The sequence below is a fragment of the Setaria italica genome, chromosome I (genome assembly GCF_000263155.2).
Source record: "Setaria italica strain Yugu1 chromosome I, Setaria_italica_v2.0, whole genome shotgun sequence".
In the NCBI taxonomy this organism is placed as follows: Eukaryota; Viridiplantae; Streptophyta; class Magnoliopsida; order Poales; family Poaceae; genus Setaria; species Setaria italica.
The window spans coordinates 21,124,625-21,143,696 of NC_028450.1; the positions used below are offsets into that span (position 1 = coordinate 21,124,625).

General features: G+C 41.4%; 2 protein-coding genes across 2 annotated transcripts; both read right to left on the bottom strand.

The window, feature by feature from the left end:
* Window positions 1–1,114: 1,114 nt before the first annotated feature.
* Window positions 1,115–2,075, bottom strand: LOC101772477 (L10-interacting MYB domain-containing protein-like). The gene is made up of 2 exons (XM_012844993.1): window positions 1,856–2,075; window positions 1,115–1,686 (listed from the first exon to the last, which is right to left on the bottom strand). Exons 1-2 carry the CDS (start codon window positions 2,073–2,075, stop codon window positions 1,115–1,117), a joined length of 792 nt encoding a protein of 263 aa, XP_012700447.1.
* A 12,501-nt stretch (window positions 2,076–14,576) lies between these two features.
* Window positions 14,577–15,987, bottom strand: LOC101755579 (flowering-promoting factor 1-like protein 3). The gene has a single exon (XM_004952367.3). The coding sequence runs from the start codon at window positions 15,821–15,823 to the stop codon at window positions 15,485–15,487; it is 339 nt and encodes a 112-aa protein (XP_004952424.1). The 5' UTR covers window positions 15,824–15,987; the 3' UTR covers window positions 14,577–15,484.
* Between the last annotated feature and the right edge of the window lie 3,085 nt (window positions 15,988–19,072).

A 19,072-nucleotide genomic window follows, 5' to 3' on the forward strand; every position in this document is an offset into this window, starting at 1 on the left:
TTTTAATATTCCAAATGAGCGCTCAATAACATTACGAACACATGAGTGTATACGGTTGAACTTCTCTTTTGGAGTATTTGGTTCCATACCTCGATGCCACTCGGGTAAGTGGTATCTTTCACCCTTGTATGGAGCAAGGTACCCCGGATGATTAGGATAGCCCGCATATATAACATAGTACTTGCCTGCACATAAGTAAAACAAGATAAGTTTATGCATACAAATATGAAAAAGAACATAAGCAAAAATATTTACCTTGAGGAGGATGTGGGAAGACATCTACATCTACTTCCAATGCATGGTACAATACACTAGTGTCAAGCAACGAACCCGGTTGACCTGCAGCCACATACGTGAAGCGCATATCAAAATCACAAACGGCAAGCGCATTTTGAGTTGCAATTCCAGTCTTACCAATATATCTCACTTGTTCTTCAGGTGATAAAGATACAAGAATATGGGTTCCATGTGCATCAATGCAATCCTTAAAATGTGGATATTCTCTCTTGTCATTCCTAATCCTCTTGTGCACATTGCAAAAATTAGGATCTATTGGTCTCAAGAAATCTTGTGCCATAGCAACCACACAATCTAGAACTTCATGAAATTTTCTACTAATGGTTTCACCTGAGTGTTTGAACTTATTTTGTCTTCTTCTATTTGACTCACACCCACCACATGTGAATAAGAAAATGGCCAACATTTCATATGTATTCATGTGTTTCGATGGTTTTAATCCGTACCTCTCAACCAACACATCATGAAGATCATGAAAAATAACCTTATTCATCCGAAGCATTCGATGAGACTCCCCTGGAGTGTTTACCATCTCCATCAGCCCTATTCCACTTTGTTGTGAAAACATGAACCTCAGCGGTGCCTTGTCCATATACAAGTCATGACAACTTTGTGCTAGTTTAGCACTGCTCTCAACCATTTTAAAAAAAAATCCCCATCACTAGAATCATCAGACTCACTTGAAGACATCTATGAACATTAACATAAATGAAATGTAATATACACTTGCCATACATAAATGAACTACAAGAAAATAAAATGTAGCATACATGTGATAAAAATAAAATGTAGGATAACATCACTCTCACTACCATTTCTACTTTTCATATTTATCATTGTACTTCCTCCTAAGCCAATTGAACCTAATCTCATTAGTAGACAAGGTCATGAACATCTCCCTTTGCTCCTTTTTCACAAACAGTTCAGACGCAATGTAATGTTCATTGCTATCATAGCCAGCCCCACAAGCAATCACAACCTCCGTCACTTCATCAATAGAGTATTTTCCATGTCTCTTCAAAACATATTCATTGGCTGAACTTGCCATACTTGTTACTGCTTCTTGAATTAGAAGTGCATTTTGAGACTTCACCTTCTTGCCACTACTTTCAACAGGCCTAGCCAATCTCTTGCCTCTCGCAGATGGAGGAGAAATACCAATATCCTCCTCCTGTGTTGCAGGAATGAAATCATCATCTTGCGGCTCAAAATTGGTTGCCTCATCTTGTGTCTCATCAACATTTTGGGTTGCTTCAACATTCACAACATGAGAAGACCAATGATCAATACCAATATTAGTGATGTTAGGAAAACACTTAGCTAATTCATCTTCATTCTCAAGGCCCTTCTTTTTGAACTTTCCACAACCCGGAATGTCCTGAAATAAGCAAAACAACACATATTATTATAAGTATTACCAACAGATTTGACATATGTAAAACAAATATAGCAAAATTTTTGAACCAACTTACATCTCTAGTTTTTTCCCACCATTCATCATCCATAGCAATAGTCTTTTTTATAGGATCCCAACCAGTCCTTGTTTGCCTTAGCATTAGTTTCTTCCATGCCTTGAAATCTTCCTTCAAGTTGTCCCATTTGTTCTTGATCTGAACCTTGGTAGCCACAATTCCAGTCCTTTCTTTAAACTCTTTCTCAACCTCAGCATAACCAAGTGCATTTAAGTGTGTGTTTGGCCGATTTCCTTTTTCAACTTGTTCGGCAAACAACATACACAACACTCGAGTGTTCTCTGAGTTCCAATCAATTTTAGACATCTATCGAACTCACAAATTTAATATTAGAAGGCAAGTTACCTAATTTCTGTTACCCAATGTATACAAATTTCATATATGAGGTTCTCATTATGCTAAGCAATTTCTACTGGAATATACTGAACCACCAACAGGCTAATTCCAAATCAGCAATAGAATTCTCTCAATAGTGGATAACCCTACCATTGGTAGTAATAGCATCTCTGATGTCTAGATTGTTTAGTGGACATCAACTATTTCAGATTGAAGCATTAGAATTTTGATGAGCACTAGAATTTAAAAACAAAGAGGGTATTTGTGATGGCATAGTCTTTGAGACATTGTTTGTTATTCGTCATTTTATCTGATCAGATCGACTAGAAATCTGGTAGCATTTAACTTACATGGTGTGCGCTACTGAAACGGCGGCCGATAGCAACTAAAATTCCAGAGCATGTAATTGCAAAAACAAAGCAGGCACCATACCTTGTGAATGGCGGCCGCGATGGATCTCCGGACGGCTGTTGGCGGGCCTCTGCGGCTGGCGGCGGGGGCTACGACCGGCGGCGGAGCTTGTGCGGCAGGCGGCGGCCGGCAGCGGGCCTCGTGCGGCTCATTGCGGGAGGCGGAGCTACGCGACCGGGCGGGGCTTGGAGACCGGCGGTGGGGCTCAGCCTGCTGGCGGCGGTGGCTAGCGGCGCTCCAAACCCTAGAGGTGGCCAGTCTCACGCGAGAACAATTGTGACGGAGATGGGAGGCGCGGGACGGAGAAAATAGGAGGCGCAAGGGAGTCTCGGAGAATAGAATTGAAACGTTTTTTCTGTAACCAGTGACATTGGTGGGTAATTACCCATCAACTCCACGAGGAGGTTGAAAAGAGACAGTTCTGGAGCAGCAAAAGAGGTGCTCCAAAACTCCACCTCCATTTGCATTACAGCTCCATGGAGTTGGCAGCTCCATGAAGTTTTGGAGCTGGGGTGTTTGGCTGGATTTTTTGGTGGAGTTGCTGGAGTTCAGGAGTGGAGCCATACCAAACAGGGCCAAAGTACCCTGCAGCGGGGCCAATGCCGGTGGCACCAGATGTCATGTTACTCGACATTTCAAGCCTATTCGATGTAGTTGATCAAAGTCGATGTCGTTCATATGTTCATCATGCAGTTGCGCCTCCTGTGCATAGCGAGCAGTCGCGCAAATGCGCTTCCCAAAAACTTGATCGCCCTTCTACTCCTTGGGTGCAGAGTCTCAGGCAAGGGCACAGCTTCGGAGGCCTGCTCTCCTGGTGTGGTCTGTGCACACAGAGCACCGGAACAGGAATAGCAAAAACAGCGTAGAAGTAGAGAGAGCTCGTTGGATGGTGTATTGTGCGCGGAAGACTAAGAAGGACTGCCTCTCTTATAGGCATCGGAAACCTTTTGGGTGTCCAGATTCATTGCCATTATTTGGCTGCCATCAAATGGTAAGTTTCAGCTATCAACACGCAACCGTTACTAGTCATTTGTTGTTAGTCTTTTAATGCACATAAGTTACTAGTCACTAAATACCACGCAGTTACTAGTCATTAACTCGTGATTAAAAAACTACAAAACCACCGTATGAAAGAGCCTTAGGATTTAATTGAATTAACATGCCACCGGCCCATTTAATCTAAAAACATACTCCCTCCATACTGGTATTAGAAGTCGTTTAAGACATGATTGCACTTACCAAGAGTAATTAGTTAAGGGAAAGTTTTCCTTCTTTGCCCTTATTAAATAGCACTGCGGGTGTCCCTTATACAACAATTCTTCATAGACCAAGTGGTGAGCACTCCCATTCCTGAGGCTGGTGGTCAAGTGTTCGAACCCCTAGTGACACACTATTTTTTTTGACGTGGATTTTGCATGGCGCTGTGTGCTGGCTCAAATTTATCTGATGGCGCCTTATTTTCGTTCATTTGTTTCGCCTGGGCGCTTTTTTTTTCGTTCACTCATTTTTTTGGTTCGGCACGTTAATTTCATTCGTTTGGCACTCACAGCTCAGCAGGTCCGACGGTTGGAGTGCATGCGGTATTAAGACTCGAGTGCGTGCAGTACTACTGCCTTGCCTTGACTGTTCTTCACTTGCTTGTTCATCTAGCCATGGCTTAGCTTCTTCTCTAGCTTTCTACCTGCTCCTTCCACAGCAATCTGTACGGCGCGATGGCTCATGTCCTCCATGGCTTCGATTTGAATGTTTGTATGGAGGAAGATGACGACAACAATCATCCCTTCAATCTCAACGAGCCTATACTGGAGGACCACAACAACAATGGTAACGTGCTCATTCTTACTCATTTTTTCTTTCCTTTTTTTATATTCACAGCATTAACGTGAGGTGATCTCAACTTTCCGGCATAGGAAGATGATGGCCCCAACCCCAACGACGTGCTTGATTTCGACGAGCCAAAATACGACGGCGCTAATGATGCTGACGGCGGCGTGTTTGATCTCCAAGAGCAACAAGATGACGGTAAATGCATCGCTTCGATCTATCCGTTCGTTGCTTGTTCATATTATTTCGGTTCTCATTATTGTTTTTTTTACAGTACTGGATTTAAACTTACCAGTAGATGAGTTTGGTGCAGTTGATTTGGACTTTGTACAAAATCTTGCTGGTAATTTTTTTTGTCACAATCACATTCTTCTACTAGATCATGCATGAAAGTGTTTGTTTTTTCCCTATAATTAGAACATGCCGTGAATAAGTAGTATAAACATGCCGTGAATAAGGTTTTTCCCTATAATTAGAGCTATGAACGTGATTCTTTTTTCTTGTAATAGAACATGCTGTCCAGAACCCCAAGGTGGAAGCAGTTCATGGAGGATTACCCCACCAAAGGAAGGAAATGATCACTGAAGCTCTCTGAAAACGAGTTTACCAAGCTTTGTTAGCTAGAAGCAACGATGGTACACTACACAAGGAAGACACTACATTTGTTGCTGCTTAATTTGACATTCATATACGGACAGCTCAGCGTGTTTGGAACCGAGGTAAAACACAACTTAGAAGCGGTGTTCCAGTTGTGGTTTGTAGTCTAAAGAAGGGTAGAGTTGGATGTAAAGCAATACCTTTTGATTTGGAAGCATTGCGAAACATTCCTCTAAAGGAAAGAATGACCATAGAGGATGTGTGCGTCAAACTAAACATGAGCAAATGGAGGGTTCAAAGGTATTTGAAATAGGATTGATTAGGTGCCACTCTAGTAGCATCAAACCATATCTCACTCAAGCTAACAAGAAGTCTAGGTTACAATGGTGTGTTGACATGGTTAATAAGGAGTTGCTTGATGATCCAAGGTTTAAGGAGTTGTATGACTTTGTGTTCATTGATGAGAAATGGTTCTACCTACATCAAAAATCTGAAAGATATTATTTGCTACCCGAAGAAGATGAACCCCATCGGACTTGTAAGAATAAGAACTACATCCCTAGGCTCATGTTCTTGTGTGTTTGCGCTCGGCCAAGGTTTAGGGATGGGAATTGTATTTTTGATGGTAGGATTGGTTGTTTTCCACTTGTTCAGTATGAAGTGGCTCAAAGAGGTAATGAGAGGACAGGCCGTGTCCATGGAGACTTGGTTATGAAGCCCATAACTTCGATCACTAGAGAAGTGATTAGAGGTTTTATGATCAACAAAGTGTTGCCTGCCATTAGAGCTAAGTGGCCAAGAGAAGATGTGGGTAGACCAATATTCATTCAACAGGACAATGCACCTTCTCACTTAAAATTGGATGACCCACAATTTTGTGAGCCCGCTAAGCTAGGAGGATTTGATATTCGCCTAATATGTCAGCCACCAAACTCTCCAGATTTCAACATTCTCGACTTGGGTTTTTTTCTAGCTATACAATCAATTCAATATGAGAAGAATGCAAAAACAATGGAGGCTCTACTTCCAGCCGTGCAAGAGGTAATTTGCTCAACAATTGTTCACACATGTTTCGATGTTTTCTTCCACAACAATTTGCAAACCGAATTAAACTTCCACAACAATTGTTCACACTTGTTATGTAGGCATTCATGGAGTACTCACCACGCCTTGCAAACCGAATGTTTCTAACACTACAAGGTGTTTTCGTGGAAGCTATGAAGAAGAAAGGTTGCAACAACTTCAAGATACCTCACATGAAAAAAGGAACATTGGAAAGACAAGGTCGGCTGCCATCTTGTATCCCTTGTGATCCATCTTTACTGGATGAAGCCGAGGCTACTCTTGCTGCATGAAACAAGTAGATTGATGGTTGTTAGTTTTAGTAATGGAGACAAATCTTGTTAATTATCAGTTAATTAGAATTCAATGTTAATGATCTTACCGCTGCTTTGGCGTCCTCCATAGCCTTCTTGGCAGCGAGCTTACGCTCGCGCCTCTCCTTAGCCTCCTCTTTGACCGTCTTGAGCACGTCTGGAGGCAGCACGATTTGATCGCCATCGAACACGATATTGTCGACATCTGGAATGAAAAACTCACACTCGAATTCGTAGAAGCCATGAATAACGGCGAAGATCATGTAGTCTGTGTGCTTGAGACCACAGCGAGAGCATGGATAGCGCCCACTGTGCACACGATCCCATGCTTCGCGGTTTTCATGAACGACTTGATAGCGGCGGCAAATAAAAGCGCCCGACGGCAAAGAATCCGGCACCATCGCCGAGTCTGGCGCGAGCTCCTGCAACTCCGGCGAGGGGATGGTATCTACCTCCGACTCAGGCACGATCTCCTCCGACTCCGGCGTGATGATCTCCTCGGACTCTGGCGCGACGATCTCCTCCGACTCAGGCACGATCTCCTCCGACTCCGGCGCGGCGATCTCCTCGGACTCCGGCGCGACGATCTCCTCAGACGCCGGCACGATCTCCTCCGGCGCGACGATCTCCTCAGACGCCGGCTTGGACTCCATGACTTGGGCGAGCGGCGAGCGTACGCGCGTCTGGCAGCGAGCGCGAGCAGCGAGTAGACGAGGCAAGAGGCAAGCAGGCGAGTGGATGACGCGAGCGGCATGCGGCGCTATTAATAGCGATTAACGTGGCAGCGAGTCGTGGGAGGCGAACGGCGCGTTAATAGCGGCGCTGGAGCCCAAGCGGAGGGGCAGCAGCGTCAAATTTTGCCTAACCACGCCAGAACGACTTCTTTTACTCGTTTCCATCCAAACGCCAGAACGACTCCTAATACCAGTATGGAGGGAGTACGGAGGTTGCCCTCGATCAGATCAACCCGGTGAATTATTTTCCACGCAGTGTCCGTCGTTGAGGGGCCGGGCGATGCCCACTGTCTCTTATGATGTTATCCACCCGCATAACCATGGTAGCAACCAATGCATCTTAATTACTGATCGTTACAATATTTGATTCCGAAGAATAACACGAGTTATTCTTGCTGCAGAAATCAGCAGACCCGTTCAATCGATATTTTAAAGTGCGCATCGTAGAGGGCAAGATGGTGTGCCTATTGTCTGTAAAAGCTATCTCGTATATATAATAACACCAATCAATTCTGTCATGCATTTTTCCTTTCATAAGCAATTCGGTCATATATTGGATGGAACTGACAAGTTCATGCGCCCACCAGTTGTTTTTTCTTTTCGATAATTTTTAGCAGGTTGGCCTTGGCCATGCTTAATTATTGTTTGGTCCCTGAACTTTGTATTGAGAGTTAATAAGTTTGTTCCTCAACTTCCAGAACAGCTAATCTAATCCCTCAACTTTTGTTTTGGATCAAACACGTCCTATGGAGCTCTATATTAGCATGTCGGTAAAACAAAAAGTCATAATTTCCCATGGCTCCATATTCCCCTCCTCAATTTACGCCATACAATAACAGTATGATCCAAAATAACTATGAGCATTATAAATACATACATGTAGCATGTATATTGTACCATGATTATATAAGCACGTACCAACTTTAAAGTATGCGTACATGCATTAAATTGTATATATACCAAAGAATATGAGTATATACATTTTGCATATCAAATTCGTATGAGCACATGCATGACTTTAAAGAGTATGACTACATACATTTTTTTAGAAATCATATTTTGTGTTTGTTAAAAAATATACTGTTGTGTGCATGTATCACGGGAGTATGAGCATATACATATTTGACCTACATGATCTAAGGGTAAAGGGAGTTTTCATATTAGTCTCATGCTAACATAGAACACCACACTAGTTAAGGATGAATTTGACCGAAAACGAAAGTTGAAGGACTAAATTAACTACTCTTAAAGTTGAGAAATAAACTTGACTCTTGTTGTAATGTTTATGGGCCAAAATACCTATTTATCTTATTGTTTTGTTGATGAATTTTCGGCTGTACAATGCCAGTGTCACATGTCTACCTCGTGCCAATCACGTCTCAGCTGACGATACCATTAAGCAGTGGTCGCCCGACGAGTCGACGACAACCACACCGACGACAGCGCGTCAGCAACAACAGGCGTAGTATGTCTAGTTAACAAGCAGACAACAGTCAGCGAGAGGGATAAGCGTGATAGGATTATTGGGCGTAGCCAAAGCCCCATGAGGCCACGAGCCTTGGCAGCGGTCCCAAGCCACGAGAAAGCCCAGTCGCACTGCAATGCACCACAGTTGTGCAGATCAGTTTCAGGACTCTTGGGTATGGTACCGGCAAACATATCAGATATGTACAGCTAGCTGTGGTAATATTTATTTTTTACTACCTGGTACATCACGTATAGTAAAAACATACATGAAGATTTTGCTTATATAGCTAAACAAAGTGGCTAAATTTTAGATGAAGCAAGTCTTAATTCACTACAAAACCTAGCATTTTTCCCAACAGTAATGAATTTGTGGGGGATTACTTTGTTGGCAATTGCAAAAACTGTAGGGAAAGATAGAAAATTATACTACAAACAATGTGAGCCATTCAGAAAAAAAATATTATTAATACTGTAGACCACTTGCTAAAAACTGTAGGGAAAATATAAATTCTTGTGATTTGTTTCGACCAATGTGTAAGTATAATAAGGTATGCACTCGAATTATCGAATCACTGCACCATGTGAAGTCCAGTAATTAATTTCCTTTGGTTTAAACACTGAAAATGAACACAAAGAATGTTTTCAAGGAAGGCTGTGTATCAATAGTTTAAGGTAAAACCTATTGTGTACATAAGCAACATACATGAAAAATAGTTGATATATAAGGATGATTGTATTGTTACTATAGAATAAAAAGGCCTTGGAGATTTGAAAATTTATAAAGAAGAACAATGTCCATCCGACACCCGCGAAAGCACTCAAAAAATCATTGAAATTTTGTAGTGCATTGGTGCCTAAACAAAGAGTTGATTACCAGTAAGGTATCGCACTAGGACTGGGTCCACGTGATGACGTGTCTGTGTCTGCCATGTGCATCACCAGTAACAAATCTGATCAGGCAGGCATCTTGCCTTTACCTGTGAAACTACTGTAGGGCATCGTAGTAGGAGCAGGAGTTCCCATCTCCCAGTAAAGCTGCAATGAATCGGCTTCTAGGAGTTGTGGCTACTAACGGCCTGTTTGGATACACGCTCGTAAATTTTAGGATACTCGTAAAATTTAGGAGCTACAAATTGGTAGTCATAAAATTTATGAGTGGGCTGTTTGGATGGAATCATAATCTTTAGGATGTTAGAGGGGAAATAACTTTTGTACCCCTAATTACTCCACCCATGCTCTGTTTCTAGCGCCGTGGAGAGAGAAGGGGAGGGGCAACAGGGGTAAAGGATGGGTTGGGGACCACTTTTAGGAGAAAAATGACCCATTATGATGGTTTGATCCTCCTAATGAAAATATCATTCCTAAACATTATGAATGAACTTTTATGACATATGTTTGGATGCACAAGTCCTAAAAGTGGACTAAAAGTGAAGTCCTAAAGATTATGAGTGTGTATCCAAACAGGCCTTAAAATAAAGGACCGGTGATGTATAGACACTACAAGTAAACACAAGTATTTTTGTCCCGTGCTAAAGCGTGGAATTATTACGGGTTTAAATTTTCGATCCACGACCAAGTAAAAATACCACGCGGTACTAAATGTCACCTTTTAGTATTAGTTGGTGTTATGATCCGGTAATAATACTCCTGGACTATTTACCGGGTAATAACAACAGTATCCGATGGAGTACCATTTAGTACCGGATGGGCATTGCGCGATACTAAATGGTACTCCACGAGATACTTCAAAAGAAAAGCATATTTAACTTCATTGCATGTGTTGTGTAGGTGAGATGGTAAGGAAGATTTGCACGAGGCTTGAGGTCGTGAGCTCGAATCCCACAGACCGTGCATACGCATATTACGTACGAAATTTATGTGACTTGTGATAGGTTCGTTAATTTTTTCTTTTATTTTTTGGATGCAAAGACATTTATACTAAATGGTGCATTTAGTACTGGGTATTTTGACCGGTACTAAATGGCATGACATTTGGTACCGAAGAAATGCGACCGGTACTAGAAGTCGATCATCAGTACTATACATCTAACAGATAAATTTCCATTATCTTAAGAGTCTTCAAACGGCGGGCAATAAACATTATAAATATTTGAAAATGCTAGAGGACACGTAAACACAACGGATAACAAATAAAAGATACTGAGATATACCTGTATCTTCGAAAACACAAACATTTTGATAAGAGGACAGATGCATGTTCAATGGTACCTACGCGTTAAAATTCAAGATGTGTTTTTCTTTGAAAGAAGAAAACTTAACCTTTCTCATGTTATTTTCTTAATTATTCATTGGCTGATGGACTATACTATAGAACAAAGCTTTATAGGAGTCGGTTACAATGACATTATTGTAGCACTTGGCACATGTGACTATAATAAGTTTTTTTTGCACTTGGCACATGTGACTATAATAAGGGCCTGTTTGGGAAGGGGGTGTTAAAGTTTAACAACCCCCATTTAACACATTTTTAACAAAATAGCTACCAAACACTTGTGTTAAAAGAGCAGTGTTAAAATTTAACACCTCTCTTTTCATAAACACATAGAGGGGGTGTTAAAATTTGCTAAAGGTGTTAAAAGTGGTCCCCCTCACCACTTATTCCCTAGTTGCCCCCTCTCTCTCCTCCTCTCTCCACTTATTAGACAGCATTTAAGAACATTATTGAGGGGTAATGTAGTCCTTTTCCAACAAAGGTGTTAAACTTTAACAACCCATCCAAACACCCTACATGTGTTAAAGTTTAACACCTCATTTGAGGATGTTAAAATTTAACACCCTGTTAAACTTTAACACCCCCTTCCCAAACAGGCCTTAAGTTTTTTTTACTGAGAATATGGATAGCAGTATAGTTTACGGATTGATAGTCATTAAAATCATGGCTAGTCGTTTCTTCCTTCTTTTTGGTCGTTTTGTATGCCAGTAACGTAGAGTCCAGCAGTAATGAGATTCAAGAAATTTGTATCACCAGATGTAAAAAAATATTGAATTTAATAAGATTTTCCTCTTCTTTTCAAAGTGTACACATGCATGTTTTACAGCAAATTATGAGCGCCAGTGGTAAAAGTCACATTATTTGGGCTAGCTGGTGACTGCTGGCTACGCGTGGCTAGCTAGTTGGTGTTGGTCTGTCAGTCGTCTGTGAGACCGTGACCACCACCTCTCGGCGCGCCGACGTCCTATCCTACTGTGTCCTCGATCCCCAATCGATCTTCATGTCTCCTATCAGACTATCACTATGACAAAAGGATCCCATTTGAGGGTTAATCTTCCAAAAAGAAGAAAATCAATATCGTCCACCTCTATGCATACTCTCTCAAATCTCAACAAGGTTAATTTGGTCAGGGATAGACAATAAATGAACAACAATGCCAGAAGCTTAGCATACAGAAACAGAAATCGAGAAAGCTTCTGCGAGGAAGATAGACCCACATGTGCCGCAAAATCACACAACTAGCTCTTCCTCTTAGGAGCAAGGGACCTGATGAGGTGTTCTAATGATGGTTTAAAATCGCAAATTTGCGACGGTAGATGACAAAATGGCAGCTGAAAATGGAAACGGAAAGGTGAGATATGCCCGGTATCTACACATATTTAAGAAATGTTTGCATGAAATATAGTCGATTTCCTGGACAAGAATATCAGTTGGTTCTAAAGCAAGCATACTGTTGCATTGCTTTGTTGGAGAAAAAAATATCAGTTAATCCTGACAGAGACTTTCACAATTAGGAATACTATAGTCTAATTCCGCGTTTATGTCCTCAAGATAAAATTAACCATGTGGCAGAAGTTACCATCGATTCACATCATCAGTGAAAACTGAAAAGGTATGTAATCTTGCCAGGACTACTCCTGGGTCGGTGCAGGACAAGTTGACGTGAATTTCATGTTGACGAGTCTGTGAGCCCCATAAACTGATTCTAACTAGTGTACTTGTTGTGTGTGTGTTTGCTCCAGAAATGAATGCACAAAGTGTAGTGGCCTTAAAATAAGAACCCCGGCAAACAGTTCCTGTGATAATGGAAATGTTGGCGCAAATTTAGGGCCAGCACATGAAAGCACTAGAGCATGCGGGTCACGAACAGACCAAAACAACAGTATCCTGCCCAGACCGATAAGACCGGTCCAGCAATCCGGTTAGACCGGTTTCCTAGGGTTAGGTCGAGTCGATCGTTCAAGGGGATAACTACCGCACTTACGTGATTGAGGACGGCTAGGTTTACGAGCGAACCAGTAAAGGGATAACCAACGCACTTACGTGGCAAAGAACGACTAGTTTATGAGCAAACTAGCAAAGGCCGTCGAAGCTCTTACTCCGGAGGGACCCCGTCAGGTGTGGACGTTGCCGACATGCGCTTGGTCGACTAGGAAGCCTTAGGACACCATCTATGGTCGTGGAGATCAGTAGACGAACATCAAGGGAGGTTGGAAGAGATTTAGGGTTTAGGAGATAAAAAGTAAATGCATTATGTTTGATTCGATTGGGTTGTTCTCAATCGGCCGTGGCCCTTTATATTTATAGCTTGCCCCAGTAGGAGTCAAAGGTTATACAAATCCCATATCAAAGTACAATTCATAACTCGGTCAGATTGCCCATCCAAACCGGTATGACCGGTCTGCACAAGACTGAATCTTACCAGAGCCATAACTCTCTCATCCGGACTCCAAATTGGACGTTCACATATGCATTTTGATCGTCTCGATGAGATCTATATAATGTTGAAGTCCAATCAGAGATTTGACAATGTTTCTAAAACCAGTCTGACCGGTTTGTAGACTGTTGAAGTCCAATCAGAGATTTGATAATGTTTCTAGAACCGATCTGACCGGTTTGTAGACCAGTTTGCCCAGATTCAGACAGCAACCTCCTATAGTGCCAATTTCGATCTCTAACAGGAAAATAAAGCTTTCACACTCACATATAAATGGAAAAGAAGCTTCATATATAGCTCAGGACTTACGCAGTGAAACCTCAAAATCACAGATAAATTACACAAGAAATATAATTTTTCATGCTCAGGACATTAGATGAAACTTCGTCTACAAGATCCATTTACCCTAAGGGTAACAATCATTATTTATATTACAAATAAAAATTTTGGCATCACAATCATATCATCTATAATTAGTTATTAAAATGAATTATTCTACTATTGTGTTCCATGCATAATCACTTTGGTGTGATTACATAATGAGGATATATTTCTTTGAATTCCATGATATTTTATTGACGTCTCCAGTATCTTAAGATTTTAAGAATTATATATATCTTTTCAATCCCATGAAAAAGAAATGAAAAGTACTTTTGCCTCCTTTGTTTCCAGTTTGGGGCCCCCAATTGCAACGGTTTGCCTCTTCCCTCTGTTTGGGATGTTATCCGCTCCTAGGCAGTTTCTACTTTAAACAAGGGATAGATGCTTGCCAACTTGTTGCAACAAAGGCAAAACTTTGTCAGAATCTGCTTTCTAGGGTTACGGATAAACTTTCTGATGTTCTACTGATCATGTCTCATGGAACAAAAGTTAGCTAGTTCGTTAGGAAAAGCTTGCTTCCTGAGTCACGGTAATTAACCTACAGATTTGAAATTAACTTTAATGAAACGTCACCATAGCATTTTATCCCATGTGAAGGACACAGTGCGTTAAATGTTTAAACTTTAGTAGAAACAGATCAAAGGAAACATACATACACATGCTATGACCAAGTTAAGATTTGTCTTTCTTTTTGCTAGGGAGATATTTGCCTTATTAGCATCATCGATATGGCCCAAACAAACCTCTTCATAGCCATTAATTAACATATTTTTCCACTATATATAAGAAATACAACATGGTTCAATGATGAGAGATACAGAAAGCTCTGTTATAGTTAATTTGATATTTTAGAGTAGTTATGTAATTACAACTTGGCCCCCAGTTTGTGCAGCCACACTACTGTTACATATTTTACTGTTTGAGTAACTGCTAATTAGTTTTGGACCATGTTTTGAAATAAGGCATTGTGTGTATAAGAGTGTAGGAAAGAAGGATGAAATTATAACAAACTTTACCAAACATGCCATAACTGATTTGATAGCATGATCAAAGTTCTTGCACAGAGAACACAGCACAACAACATAGAGACTCAAATGACTAAGCCTCAGAAGATGTAAAAGGTTATGCTGCGTATATGTAATCGCAAGGGTGCTTTGTGAAATGGAAAATTTGTCTTTCGGAGAAATTGAAACTGTAAAGTAGGAAAAATCACATATACTACCTTATTACAAAAACATAAAAAAGTTTCTTTTGGTGAATGCTTGAAAACTATTTCATCCAAGCACATACTTATACAGCTATACCATATAAATGAGTACTTGAAGTTTGTGAGATCAAACCATATATTTCTAAAAAGAGAAGCAGGGGATATCTAACCTGGTTCACTTACCTCACTCTTCGCCTTGAGTTCCCACAAAGTTAACTCTAGCTCTTGCTTCTCATCAGTTACTAGCACAATCTATCGCAGATCATGAATTTGTAAGAAAGAAAAATCAGGTCAATACTATACTTTTCATTCAATTCTTACAATACACAGATCGAACTTCAATTTGGCAAGCCGTAAAATAGAAAAATATACAAACCAATAGTTTGCCTGTCTAATAGCCCGGCCGTGTGCCAGTAAACATGCCTATATATATATATATACTCAACTGCGTCGATCCTCTTTCGTTCTGTATTCTATTCGCCTGTATATCTGCAAAGAATTCAAAGCATATATATATATATAGCATATATATATATATATATATATATATACCGCGTGTACGGACATATACCCCATTATTTCACCAGATCGGGAGGTTAGAGCTACACACATCGTATATATATGTATATAGATAATAAAAGCCGGCGATGATGAGCTTATCTGTGCGCTGCCACAGCCCGACCAGCCGGCCTGGAGTGGAGAGAGCTAATTATTAGGCAGCGTCGCGCACCTCGAAGACGTTGCGGGTCTTGACGACGATGTCGTACATGTGCACGAGCCTGAACCTGGCGAAGTCCCGGGGCACGGAGATGAGGTGCACGGTGGAGCGCTGGTGGAAGAGGAGCAGGCACGGGTCGTTCACGTAGCGCTCCCACCCGAGCTCCCGCAGCCGCCGCTCCAGCACCTCGTACGACGTCACCACCTCGCCGCTGGGGACGTGCACCAGCACCTTGCGCCGCCCGCCGCCGCCCGACAACGACCCTTCGTCCTCCTGGCCTGGGTGTTCCACGCGGCGGACAAGGCCGTCCTTGAACACCCACACGCCGGACATGGCTGCTCGTGATTCCGTCTGTGGAATTTGCTGTGGGATGGAGAAGGCAGCTTCGCATCACATATGTACTAGCAGTGCCGGCCAGTGCAGCAGAGAGGGAGAGGAGAGGAGAGGAGAGGAGGGGGAGAAGAGATCGGCGCGCGGTGTGCTCCTGTGAGTAGGGCCGGGAAGGAAAAGGAAACAGTTCTCACCTTCCTGATTAGCTGAAGCTGGTGGGGCCCACGCGGGTTAAGCTGTGGTGTCCAGTGGGTCTTCTCTGGGGAAGGGAAGCAGGTGTGGGGCCTCCCCATAATTAACAGGTGCACGAGGAACGTGAATCTTCGGCAGTGGAGACCGAGTGCAGAATTGTGTTCATTATATGTTCGCCGGGTCTATGTTATTTTAGTGTGATTTTTAGTGGTGGGCATAGGCCACGAGTCAATTTCTTCCGGGAATACTTTACTATCCACGTAGACATGTAGTCACCTAGATCCCTCATAGGTCGTCTTCAACAATCAATGTCAGCTAGCTTCTAGCTGACTATGTTGTTGAAGACGCTCTTAGGATACTAAATAGTGGGAACTTCTCTGAATGCCCATTTCTAATATACTTTTGGTGGAGTGACTAGGGGTGGTAAAGGGTCCTCTAATTTAGCCTAGCAAATTTAAGGATCGGGCTTAATAATGGTCGGTCCATAATATTATATGATTTTGAACTAAAAATAGATAGAACTTGAGTTGGATTATGAAGGAGGTATGAGGACCATGATCCATTACCACCCTACTATGACGCGTCACTGGTAGGGTCATATAGATCCTGAAAATCTAACTGGGACTATCTATTCGGGACAACCCGCGACTAAAGACCCCTTGAGTCCCGGTTGGTAAAATCAACCGAGACTAAAGGGGCACGTGCTAGTTTTACCAACCGACACTAAAGGGGTATGTGGCGCATGCACGTACCCCCTTTAGTACTAAAGATCTTTTTTTTAATTTTTTTTCCATATTAATGCTAATTGTTGCTTCTCACACACACACACACACACATATATATATATATATATATATATATATATAGACACACACACACACGTATACATCCTTGGCATACACTACTCACACATATACGCTCGTATTGTATGCAAGTCGTATATATATTTCATGATACAATATATACATATATACAATTATTAGTATATTATACACATTAAATTAGTATTTATACAATTACTATATATACAATAATTTGCTCTCTTCATTCTTAGGATCCTCTCGTCGTGGTGTTGCTCGGTTCGGTTATTGCATGTTCGTCGTAGTAAAATTCTCCCGCGGGATTTATCACCTCGTCCACTAGAAATCCTATGAGATCTTGGATTGCCAAAATCCTCTCCTTCTCCGAGAGTTCTTTTTTAATCCGCAACATCTGTAATTTGGAAATATGTGAATGTTACACGAAAAATTAAATATAAGGAGCTAGAAAATAATTAATTATTAATATTTTTATTTTAAGTACAACTATATTTTCCGACGATATCACCTTGTCATGCAAAAAATTGTTCAACTGCTCACAGATGTAGTATCCACATAAATTATTGCCTTATTCCTGTCTCAAGCACTTTAGTGGGAAAAAATAAGTTATGAAATACGTACTGGGAATGTTGTATTGAATGTAAGTTTTTCTTTGAATTCACCACGATGAGTCTTACAGAATCGTTTACATGCGCTGTGAATTAAAATAATGAATGATACAATGTTAAGTGAAAATTTAGAAAATAAACTTTTGCATAGAGATAAAGGTCCGGAATTATTACAAGTTTAGCATGTCTTGAATGTCTTTGTACTCTGCCGGTGGTTTCCTCAATGAATCAAACACAATAACGTTGATTTTATCAATCATAATTATGAGGAGAATCTAGTGGAAACTGCGTACATAAATGTTCATATTAGAACTAACTAACATTAATTAGGTAAGGAAAAGAAAAATGAAAATAGACGGTACCCACACTTACTTAAAGTTGTATGGCAGTAGTATGTATTGCTTGTAATTTTGTTGCTCCAAGAAATTGTATATTGCGTCCAATGTAGGTTTTGGTTGATCCCGTATCGGTTGTTGGTTAACGAGCAATGGATCCATGAAGCTAACTTTGAAGTACGATTCTCTGTGGCACCTCTAAATTAGCATCCTACATAAAATGGAAGACAAAGTTATTAGGGCAACACACACACACAAAATAATGATCTGAGCCAAAATTTACATCTTGATAACCAGACAGTTACAGAACCCAGGTGCTGATGAGAGAGATGTCAAGGGCATCCTGATGGCACACTTCATATATATCCTTGAATTGCAACCACAGGAGTTTCTCACTTTCACCGAAAAAATCAATTGGTTTAACACGAAGAGCGAACATGAGCCTTTCCTTGGCTGACTGCTCCATGTACCATTGATGGAATTCATACATCTTCATAGAGAGCTTCCGTACCAATTCAGGTCTTAGTAGAGGCTTGCCTACATCAAAGGGCCATTTAGGTACAATCTTTTCTGAAGCTAGCGGTTCAGCTTGCGCTAGAACTTCAGCAAGCGATAGACCTGTATCTTCCATAAAGGTAATGACTTGGATTTGTTATTCTAAGGGCATTGCTGCTATAACTTGAGCGTCTTTATCTACTTGCTCCCTGAGATGGGGGACAGTACAACTGGAAGATGACTCTCCTCATTTTTCTTCTGATAAGACTTAACTAACGAATGCTCATAGTTCGATAGTAAAATCTTCTTTACTTCTTTTTTCATGCCAATAAAATTTTTTAATTTCATTAGATCTACTGGCTTAGGATCCATCTCCTTTGGTTTTCTTTGTTCAGCGCATGCTTGGAAGAACTCCCTCACTCCCTCAACAGTCATATCGCCTGGTAGCTTCTGAATGGGTTCGGACTTCTTTGTTTTCTTAATAGGTTCTTTCGCCTTTGGCTGCCATGGCTTGGAAGGCGGTGATGGCGACTTCTTGAGAAGGTGCTGCATGTTCTGCTCGCCACCAAGCTTAGTCTGTGATGTGATCGGGGAGGGTGTTTTGTCGTCGTCGCTTGCACCACCAGGATTCGATGAGATGGAGATGGTGATCGAGCAGGATGCGACGGTCCCGGTGGTGACGATGGTCCTGGAGGTGGATGTGCTGGAGATGACGGTCTTGAGTTCTGAGGAGATGGTGGCTGCGGGGGATCTATGGGGAGCAATGATGCCTCCTTGCCGGGGATGAGGATGTAGCGTTTGCAC